The sequence below is a fragment of the Littorina saxatilis genome, linkage group LG9, assembly GCF_037325665.1.
Source record: "Littorina saxatilis isolate snail1 linkage group LG9, US_GU_Lsax_2.0, whole genome shotgun sequence".
In the NCBI taxonomy this organism is placed as follows: Eukaryota; Metazoa; Mollusca; class Gastropoda; order Littorinimorpha; family Littorinidae; genus Littorina; species Littorina saxatilis.
In genome coordinates, this window is record NC_090253.1 from 50,472,093 (window position 1) to 50,484,003 (window position 11,911).

The window sequence follows — 11,911 nt, forward strand, 5'->3', positions numbered from 1 at the left end:
TGTGCCATCTTTTTTTATTTTCAAAATAAAAAATAAGTTACAAATGGCAGAAGGTGGATTTGAAGATTTATTTGAGCCAGCGGACGACATGAGCGAAGCAATCCCTTTGGTTCCCTACCATCATTCACTGCATTATGAGGTGGCACGACATGAACTTCTGGAAGGTAAAGTTAGAGATTTCTACAAAAGTTTAGGAGAAGAACCTGATGTTTTAGATCCAAACCAGTTCAAAATGGAAGCAAATCATTTATATACAACTAACGATAAAGGAGAAAAAGTCCAACTTACATATAAATCTAATCCTGCTAAGTTTCTATCAAAAGTTTCACTAAAACAAAAACTTACTGCTAATCGACTTAGGCAATTAGATATTGTGCCTAGCACACGGTCATCAGCTTCCCATGTTGTTTCCTTACTTCAACAAGCAGAACTAGGACTACCAACTGCTACTCAAATAGAATCTGTTCCATTGCAAGATCTTAATAAAATTGCAGAAGAGGCTGATCAACTTATACAAGAGATGGAGACTTCTTTTTCTGAGGAAACTTCACTGAAGACTCCACATGAACTATTACCTATGAGAGAAATAGAAGCCCTTAATCAATCACTACAAACCATCAGAGGTGAAATAGCAAATAATCTGTCAAAACTAGGTCAGCTGGATGAAGATATAAACAAAGAGAAACAAAAACTTGCTGATGCTGATGATTTGAACCTAGAACAAGAAGTAAAAAACAGAATTTCTAAGCGTTTAAAAGATTTGCAGGAGGAGAAAGCCATAAGGTTAGAAGTTCTAAGTAACAATAGAGAACAACTGAGAACACAGGTCAGCAGAATAAAAAATACAATTCAAAGAATCCTTTACGAAGACACAACTCTTGCTGAAAGAATTAGAACGCTTTTCAGAGAGCAGGGAATCACAATAGCTAGTATACTAACTGCGTTAGGATTTGCAATAAGCACATTAGTGTTAACACTCACAGGTGGCACTGTCACACCTCCACCTCCACCCTCACCTTCATCTCCATCTGATCCGGGATGGGTAAAGAAACAACTCAAACACATTGCAGAACTATTAAAGAAACTAGCAGCAAAAGCTTTGGGTGCACTTCCAGGAATCATTGGTTCAATTGTTAGCTGGCTGTTATCTTTTGCATGTAAAGTTGTTGGTTTCATGGCTGAACATCTCTGGACTCTAATAGTTTTAATTGCAGGTGTTCTGCTAACGAGAATAAAGCAAAAGTAAGCCTACACCCACTCCACCAATTACTAGAGCAGTCTTCTGCGATTCATGATCATCACTAATACTAACAGCTTGATCATCCCTAGTGACAGAATGATCTTCACCTGCAGCGTGATCTTCACTTGTCACGCTTTGTTTCTGTTCATTGTGATATGGCTGTAACATCGTTCTGATTTCTGAATTCAGTTCTTCACCCTTTCCAAGCGGCTGGGTGTCACTAGCAATAATGATTTCATTGTTATAATTTGTTATTGTTCCAATCTGCAGCTGGAGATCAGAAGGTAACATGTAAAGGCAGTTACCAACAGCAAAGTCAACTTTTGATCTTGCATAACGGAGAGAGTCTTGATACCTTTTGATGCTGGAAGGCAGATCAACTGCAGAGTTTATGACATCTTCTAAATTTGATAACAACTGTTTCTGTGCACCAAACCCTGTGCTTGTTCTCATTATGTTTGATCGTGTCTGTGCCTGCGAGCCTAGCAAGCACCACGCATATGTTCGGATAGATTCATTGATCCTTTCAACACCTGATCCAGTGAAACCTTTGCCTGTGTCTAATATAAAAGTAGTCCATGCATTGTGGTGCTGTTGTTCTATTGATCCTAACTGTACCTGCACATTTGAAGAAAAAGATGTATGACCTGGCCAGTAATCAAAATTATACCTCCTGTGGACACCCCATAAATATAGTGTTCCCATACCATGGTTTTTGTCTTGCTTTTGCCTAAAGTCGGTCTTAAAATCTATATTGAATTCATTGCAGAGACGCTCATACACTTTCATGTTTATCCTATTGTTGAATGGGTTCCAGCTCTTTTCATGCGGCATTGGTGCCTGAAGTTCAGACAAGATTCTCCTGCACTGATAGTAAACGTGAAATGTGTACACACACTTTGTCAGTAAGTTTGAATTATTCATGTGGTCTGCATAGGACACTCCACATCCTGTGGTTGCACAGAATATTGCAAAGTTTAACTGATTCTGATAGAACTGAATTGGGTGAGAGTTCCACATCTTTGGAACACTATCATTTTTGATTGGGGGATTTAGGTAAGAATGGAATGGGTCAGGCACTTTAACGCGAATGGATTCTGTTTCTGTTACAGCAAAGTCCAACTCATGGAAAGAAATAGTCTTTGGATTGTAATATGGTCCAGTTTTGTATTTAACGTCTTTGTTGAATTTATACTGACTCATTTTTGTTGTTGAATAAAAAATGTTTATCACACTAACAAATGTGAAGACTAGTGTGCCAGTTAAACTTGCAAACCCTATCAACAATCAAAATGGAGGAATGAAAGTTGCACTGCATGAAATTATGTACAAGGTTACTTGGTATAATATCAGTAAAAAAAAGAATAACAACTGGGTTCGAATTAATGGTAAAACACATTCTGTAGAAGATGGTTACTATGACTTCTGCACTTTAGAGAAAGAATTGTTTGCTCCAGTAGGTATTACAGCGAGTTTAAATCATGCAAGTCTCATTGCTACTCTTACTATGCCCAAAACTAGAGAAGTAAACAGATCATTTGAGTTTCCAACCAAACTCCTTGATATGCTTGGAATTACAAATGCATACAAGGGAACACGTCCCATTGACATGGATGTTAACAGTGTACTGTTTGTTCACATGAGAGAGCTTAACACATCCTATAATCTGTTTAATGATCAGCGTTCTGATCTGCTTAGAATTCTTCCACCGAGTGATGCCTCTTTTTGTAAAATGCACGTGCCAACATTTAAGACACTTCAGTTCAAGGACTTGGAGGAAGGGTGTCATGAATTCCTACACATTGATCTGAAAAATCAAAGTGGACAACCAGTTGATTGTTTGTTTAACATTACATTGGAAATAGTTCCATAAAATATTGAGTATTAAAATGTCGAGTGGACCTACAATAGTTTATCCTGTTGCATGTTCAACTATAGAGTTGAAAGACTTAGCAGACGCTATCGACTTTGAGAGCAATGCTGAAGTTGGTGCAGTGTATGCATTCGAGTTTACAGACACTGGTCATTACAAGAGAAAGGAAATCGACGATGAAAAGAAACCAAGATTTCTCAAACTAGGTCAAATCCGTGATGTTAATGTACCTGATCCAATTGTCGATGACATATACTACATGTGGAAACATCAGAATAAAAAATGGGTACTTAGTCCTGTTATCAAAAAGATTGACTGGGAAATGAAGTTTGAATTTGTGAGTCCATACACTCTTGTTGGAAAAGACGACACATTCCGTAAGTCAATCAATGCTAAACCACTAATTGTTAGCCTTGTTCCTGCGTTTAACAGCAGGGGAGAAGTTGCAGTTAAACCTTTCCATAAGAACAACTATCTCATTCACAGAAAACAAAGTGTTGAAAAGGACGCTGACACCATTGTCGATTTTATACCCAAGCTTCCAATAGGGCAGAATGCAACTATGATATTTGATATAGTTGTCAGGAAAAGGGAAGAAACCACAAACACTGTTCTAATGAGAGGAATAAATCTCAACTGGAGACCATTAAATGTTGAAGAAGTCAGAGTATTTATTGCTGTTCAAAAGGATTCTAACACAATAAAAAAACAGACGTCAAACCAAAATGTTGTTGTTAACGCAGATATAAATAATTTAACAGAAATAAGAAGTATTAATCTTACTTATCTTGATTTGATTGCTTTCTACTATACAGATAAGGTGTTAAGCAATGAACAGCTTCAAAGCTTAGCAGAAACACTGGCGAGTGAGAATTAAGATAAATATTTTATATTTTGCATTAAAAAGATGACTAGCAGTGTGAAGCTTTATCCTAATATTGATGAAAGTGCAGCAGAAAGTCAACAATTCAGACTGGCACACATTAGTAATATACAAAAACAACTAGAAGATGAATTAGAAAAATATTCTCGCGCTAGACGTAAGTACTCAACAACTTACAACAGCCTTTCTAATGCCAGCACTGGTTCTACTATCCTTGCATCAGCTGCAGGTGTAACGGGAACAATTCTGTTAGCTACCGGAGTAGGGACTCCAGTTTCTCTAATCCTAGGTGGTGTCGCAGCAGCAGTTGGTGGTTTATCATTTATAGCATCAGCTATAATGAAAAAAATTGTGAAAAAGCTTGAAAAACACGAATCCATTTCCACTCTTGCATCATCAAAATTGTCTAGCCTAAAATTGTCTATCAGTAAAGCACTTGAAGATTCAAAAGTTTCTGACGAAGAATTCAAACAGATACAAACAGACTTTGATGACTACAAAAGTAAGAAAGCAAGTATTCAAACAAAAACACGAGCTGAATATAACAAGCCACTCGATATAGAAGATCTGAAAAAGCAGTTTTTAAAAAAGGGGATTCAAATAGGACGGGAAGAAAAAGTAAAAATAGAATCACTTGTAAAGAGTTAACTATTCGTTTAGACAGTCACATTGCATGTATCAGATATAATTCTAACAGTGAAAGAACATATGAAGTAAATGAGAGAGCGTATTGAGCTTAAGAATGTTGTATAAGAGAAAGGGGGAATGTACGTTCTGGGTTACTGATTCCGACAGACCCGGAATTGGTTCAAAACAACCTTACTTTACTGTATTTTTTTTTTGTATGGATTTATGCAGTAATTTTCTGATTTTGTCGCATGTTTCATTTTAGTAAAAGTTTAGTCCAGAAGCCTATTTTGCGTTAATATTTAGGGTCTGTCGGAATCAGTGAGCCAGAACGTACATTCCCCCTTTCTCTAGTGAAATAATAAATCAAAGTCACAGATAATTCATAAAACGGAGGTCATAAACGAGTAAAGAAGAACACAAGAAAAACATGTCAAAGTACCAAATGATCCATGCCCACCACACAACGCTAGACTTCAGGAAAGCTCGACCAGTTTCTCGCCATTTTGTCAATATACGGAGTAAATGTGTACACACATGTAACACACATGGATAAATACGAGCTTGTATTCCACGTGTATTCCATACTGACATCTTGCCAACCAACGGGCTAAAAGACACTCTCCCCGACCTATTTATAATCCTTCAGGTTCTCGTCGAGACCAATAAGTTCACCATGAAGCGTACCAACAGCGTGAAATCACCACGACTATCATCACACTTCAAACCAGCCATCATCATCACATTCAGATTACCTTCCTCTTTCATGTACACTATAAAAAGCACGTAGATCCATACCCGAGGTCATTGCTAAGAAAATCCTTGTGCTAACGAATCAGTCTCCTGATGACTGCAATGCAAAGCAGTATTACGCATTACGATCAAATTATATATAGCGTGTTTGTCAACGCACTGATGGGTCTGTGTCACTGGAAACTGGTACTAAGTGGTCCCTGTGAATAAGATCGACAACAGTTCCAAGAAACAGTACACGATGTGATAATTAACACAATTTGATCGAACACTCACAGAAAATGAGAACGTTTGGAAATGCATTGCTCTATTCGCCTGGAGGAATAGTTATATGTGTACAGTATAATCAACGCGCACAGGGAAGGTGACCTATGTTGCCAGCAACTCGCAAATGCATTGCTCTATTCGCCTGATGGAATGGTTAGACGTGTACAGTATAATTACCGCGCAAGGGAAGGTAAACCTATGTTGCCGTCAACATGCATATGTCACAGCAATGACTGACATTGAGAAAACAATTTGCACATGATGACGACCATAATACAGGTAGCTGGCAGTCTCTACCGTGTTGAAACAAAACCCCACACAAAACATTCAGTTTTGCTGGGTTACAAGAACTTAATCTCCCACTGTCGCTCACAGAAACTCATCAATCTATGGAGAATTTAGGTTGGGTACAGAGAGAAATATATCGCATGCGTTGTGAGAATGCATCTTTATGTAAATTTTGAATCAGAAGAAAAGACTGTTTCCTTAGTACACGCACGACACTCTCTGTTTCTATGGTTACTGCACGGGATAAAGCCAGACAGTGATTTATGTCCCCATTGTTGAGAGATCAAAACTTCTGAGTGAAAGGCAAGTATTCCCTCTCCAAAAAAAGTTTGTTTTGAAAGGATTTACAACTTTGCAGAACCCACTTTCGTTCGCAGACACGGTTCCCAAAACAGTATTGACCCAGTTGGACCCTTTTCGAGCAGAGAGGGCCAAAACGCAGCGTTTCACTTCTTCTTCTTCTTCTTCTTCTTCTTCTTCTTCTTCTTCTTCTTCTTCTTCGTTCATGGGCTGAAACTCCCACGTTCACTCATGTTTTTGCATGAATGGGTGTTTACGTGTATGGCCGTTTTCACCCCGCCTTTCAGGCAGCCACAGGCCGAATTCGGGGGTCGCGTTTCACTCACAGTGATGCATTCTTATATGGATATTTTTTTTCATCGTTGGCGAGGCATAACAATAAATGAATACATTGTCACAATTAAGTTCCCCTTTGTTTAACATGGAGAACATACGTGTCTGCTGGGTTGATAAACACCTCATTAATGAAGTCGGTCAAATATGTGATAGTTGCTCTCAAGAGCACATCTCTTTCTGCATGACAACTAAACTATACTGGGAGACAGGGGTATCTCTCAAGTGTTGAGGGATCATCACTTTCCGTTGGTTGGCAAGGATTTCTCCTCCTCGATAAAACAACAACACGCGAATTCCATTACTAGGTCGTAAGTCTTCACTACTATACATAACCTGATTTCGCTAGCAGACAGACTTGTCAAAGGGTACAATAGAATCGTTCAGAGTTGTGTTCTAGTAAGAGCACCAGGGCCTTAGCTTTAGTATCACAATGACCTAGCTATTACACCATTGAAAATGTCCACATCGTTATTAAGGTGAAATCCAAAAAGCTCACCCATCACAGAATGTCATTAGTTCCATTCTGCTTCAAATGGTTTCACACTTCTGTGGATACTAGTAGTTTGCCGGCATGCAGTCTCTCCAAGGTTCAGAGACCATCCATTTCTGCTGGGGATCACGGAACTTATCACCAACTGTTCACAATGATTCTATGGAGACTGTAAGTTGGAGGCAGAGAGGAACCTCTCCTGGATGTCGAGAACACAGTCATTTTTTGTGTGTTTGTTTGCTTAACGCCCAGCCGACCACGAGGTCCAATATCAGGGCGGTGCTGCTTGGACATATAACGTGCGCCACACACAAGACAGAAGTCGCAGCACAGGCTTCATGTCTCACCCAGTCACATTATTCTGACACCGGACCAACCAGTCCTAGCACTAACCCCATAATGCCAGACGCCAGGCGGAGCAGCCACGAGATTGCCAATTTTAAAGTCTTAGGTATGACCCGGCCGGGGTTCGAACCCACGACCTCCCGATCACGGTGTGGGCGCCTTACCACTAGGCCAACCGTGCCGGTGAGAACACAGTCATACATTTCTGTCAAGTGATAAGAACTTCACCGGTACCGACATACAATCTCCGACTGTTGATCACACAAATTCATCATGCTAGGTTGCAGGAGGGAGACAGACAGAAATAATGTGCTTCTCCAGGGTTCCAAAAACACATTCTTCTGTTAATGTTGGATCAAAACGTGTAAGAAACTGGATTATAACACTTCCTACATCAGCGAAAAGTTGAACAATCTCTGTTTCTTTGGTGTGTGCAGGGAAGAGATAGAAAGGGATATAATTATACGTATATCCAGTGTCGTGAGAACACATGTTGGATCATAACACTTCTTCCATCAGCAAAAACGGTAACACTATTTCTAAAGATACTGTAGGTTGGCTGCAGAGAGTAATATGTCTCCATCATTGAAAACACAGTCCTCTCTAAATGTTCGATCATAACACTTCCTCCATCAGCAAAGACAAGTTAAATGCTGTTTCTATTTAAACTGCATGTTGGAGGTAGAGAAAAATCTTTCCCCGGTGCAAAGAGAACGTACATTTGTGCTGGGTGATCAACACTTCATCAGCCAAGACATACAATATGTGACCCTCCACCACGGAATGAGTCGCATGCCACCTTTGCATGATTTTCATATTTTTACATTTTCCTAAAGAGTTTTGTATGCTCTATACAGTGGTGAAAACCGTTTTAGAAAAGAGCAACAACTCTTGTTTGAGTTATAAGCCTGTGATTAATGTGACCCTCACACTGTTACAAGACACTCCCCGGACTTATATTAAGCCTAGCGCAGAACCGGACGAGGTGACATGCGACTCATTTCGGGGTGGAGGGTCACATATCTGACTGTCGTTCTCACACATGCATCATTCTAGGGAGACTGAAGGCTGAAAGCAGACAGGATTGAACGAAACAAAACCTTCTGTAAATGTGTCATCATGGCATTTTCCTCGTGAGTACAGACAGTACAATATCCTTTTGTTATGGACACTGAAAGTTGGAGACATACAGGGATATCTCTCCAGCATTTAAAAACACAGCCTTCTGTAATTGTTGAGTTGTAACACTTCCTCCGTCTGAAAAAACCCGGTAAAATCTCTGTTTATATGATATCTCCCCAGCGTTAAAAACAAAACAGCCTTCTGCAAGTGTTGCAAAATACCATTTCCGCCAGCATCAAAAACGGTCATATCTCTATTTCTCTAGAGACAGTAGGTTGGCTGCAGACAGGGATATATCTCCGACGTTGAACAAAACACAACCTAATGTAAATGGTGCACAATAACAATTGTCGCTATCAGCAAAACGGTCAAATCTCTATTCCTATGTAGACATTGTAGGTTGGCTGCAGACAGAGATAATTCTCCAGCGTTGAAAACAACACACAACCGTCTGTAAATGTTGAATCAGAACACTTTCTCCACCAATACATTTGTTTCAGTATTTGTTTCTTCGGAGGCAGAGAGGGATCTTTCTTCAGAGTTGAGAGAACACTCGTTTCCGCTGGGTTATAAGAACTTCATCCGCAAAGACAGATTATCGCCAACTGTTGATCACACGAATTCATCATTCTACGGAGACTGCAGATGGGAAGCGGACACTGATCTTTCTCCAGGGTTGAGACTGAGAGGCTCCAAGAGGTGTGCTGTTAGTCTCCGGGGAGTTGCGGGACTCCTCTGCCCCTCCCGTCTCAGCTCGTGTAGCGCCACGTCACTCGACTGACGTAATGTTGGCCGTGGGTGCCAATCCGGGCGATACCTGCTGACACGTGAAGGAAATTGTGATCACTGCCATGTCAGAGCAGTAATATAATGGAACCCTTCTTTCAAAACTCCACCCCTCCCCCCCCCCCCCCCCCCCGCCTATTCAAGACTTACCCCTTTCTAGACCTTACTTTTCCAGACTTTTTGTTTATAACCTGTGGAAATGTACCTCCATTCTCAGACGTCCTCACTCACACACACACACATACACACACATACACATACAAACACACACACATACACTCACACACGCATACACACACACACGCATACACACACACACGCATACACACACACACGCATACACTCACACACGCACACGCACACACACACACACGCATACACTCACACACGCATACACACACACACGCATACACACACACGCATACACACACACACACACGCATACACACACACACGCATACACACACACACGCATACACACACACACGCATACACACACACACGCATACACACACACACGCATACACACACACACACACACACGCATACACACACACACATACAAACACACACACAGACACACACACACACACACACACTCACTCACTCACTCACTCTCACACACACACACACACACACACATACACATACAAACACACACACACACCAAACGACCCAAACGACACAACACCAGCCAATACCCCACACAGGCCCTCACTTGATGTCCAGCAGCTGAGTGTGACTGCCCGGCGTGGAGTGTGAACGCCTAACAGCATCGGGCAGGTTGCCTTCTGAACGGCTCCAGGAGGACAGCATTCCACTGTTGGAGTCTTGAGTGACCAGCACCACACGTCCGTCTGACTTACGATGCATGTAGGGCGAGGGGACGTTCAGTCCGCTGCTGCTGTGAGATGTCGACATCACCTGGGAGGAAATTATGGAACGCCAAAACGGACTTTTTACCGGGTAACATCTACCGGTAGATTAAAAAATAATATAAATAATTACAAATAATGGTACGTATTACAAATTACAGATTGCAAATAATACCACATCATTATCATTTCCTTTGGGACGCCAACACTGACTTTTTACCGGGTAACATCCACCGGTAGATTACAAAATAATATAAATAATTACAAATATTGGTACAGAGTACAGATAACAAATGACAGATTACAAATAATACCATATCATTATCATTTCATATGGGACGCCAAAACTAACTTTTTACCCAATAGAATCTTCCCGTAGATTTCCGAAATCTACCGGTAGAAGCAACTCTACCGGTAGAAGCAACTCTACCGGTTATATCTGCACTGGATTAATTGGCTTTTTTGACCATGCCGATAGAATTTTGGACAATAGGAACCTAATTCCCGGTAGATGTTTACTGAGCAGAATGCTATGTCATTGGCATATCAAACTACCGGGTAGAAAATTCCCCCATGTGCGCCGGGAGTGACTTTTTAATTGGCTCTCATTGGCCCAGTTTATACCGATAGTGTTAAGAAAACCAATCAAGTTCAGAGATACCCTGTATATTTGCTTGTCTTCCCGTAGATTTCGGAAGCTTAATTCACCGTATAAAATATATTCTAAAATAGTTATATATAGCTATTCTGATGGACACGTGGGGGAATTCGGGGGCTGTGATTGGATGGTCTCAACATCATCATCAAAGCATAATGCTACGGAAGTCGGCCATTTTTGCCAATATCCAAAAGCAGTTTGGCAATAACAAAGACGCATGGTTCCGGTTTAGCCATCTGTACCACACGATGTTAAACGACAACAGCATACACTAACAACTTGAAATTCTTCTCGGGAATGTTTTTCAGCTTTACAGATGTCAATAGCATATCCTTTTCTCTTAACTTCCCGATGAAACAGCTGTGTTGTCAAATGGAGTTTTTTTTTTTCAAAGTCAGTGTGGCGCCTGCGCAAAACTAATGCGCATAAGAAACGGCGTCTGCTATCAAAACTTGAGATCAACGCATCGACGCAAAAACTGTCATTGTGTAAGTTTGGAACAACAAATCAAGGTCAGAACAGCTATATAATCGCTATTGTATTTTCAGCGTAGCAATAAGGTCCAATATTTAGACTCGAACAAGTATAATGCGACTCGTCTTCGACTCGTCGGCATTATACTTGTCTCGTCTAAATATCGGACCCTATTGCTACGCTGAAAACACAATAGCTGTTAATATTGGTGCTGACATTTTAAAATGATATAGTCAGTTAATTGTTGTTTTGTTTCCGCAATGATATCTAAACCTGCATATAGTCATAACCCGTGAATTTCTATTTTTGAGTTATGAAATCCTTCTTTTTCTAAAAATGATTCTATCAGAATGAGCTCATGTATATATTGAGAGCTTGCATGTCTTTCTTTTTCTGGTATTTTTGTTTATGTACCCCCATGGGTTTTCTTGGATAAATTATTTCCCTTGCCTTTCCCTGAGGCTGCCTCTGTGTTTCTTGCTGGGTTGGGATAGGAACCTCGAAGCATGTCAAAGTGGTTGAGCTTCTTTCAAGAATGTGTAGTAGTGCTTAAGATATTACAAATACAGATTAAATCGTAAAAGTCTGGAAACT

The 11,911-nt window shown here is 40.4% G+C and overlaps 1 protein-coding gene across 1 annotated transcript; it reads right to left on the reverse strand.

Moving 5' to 3' along the window:
• Positions 1 to 6,380: 6,380 nt before the first annotated feature.
• Positions 6,381 to 10,231, reverse strand: LOC138977251 (uncharacterized). Its single transcript, XM_070350156.1, has 2 exons — positions 10,029 to 10,231; positions 6,381 to 9,341 (listed from the first exon to the last, which is right to left on the reverse strand). Exons 1-2 carry the CDS (start codon positions 10,229 to 10,231, stop codon positions 9,155 to 9,157), a joined length of 390 nt encoding a protein of 129 aa, XP_070206257.1. The 3' UTR covers positions 6,381 to 9,154.
• Between the last annotated feature and the right edge of the window lie 1,680 nt (positions 10,232 to 11,911).

What these genes read in the sequence shown, in the direction of transcription:
- LOC138977251 (XM_070350156.1), bottom strand. Translation starts at nt 10,231, where the DNA reads ATGTCGACATCTCACAGCAGCAGCGGACTGAACGTCCCCTCGCCCTAC. An exon ending in ACTCAGCTGCTGGACATCAA is followed by an intron (nt 9,342 to 10,028) that starts GTGAGGGCCTGT and finishes ACGTGTCAGCAG; the next exon opens with GTATCGCCCGGATTGGCACC.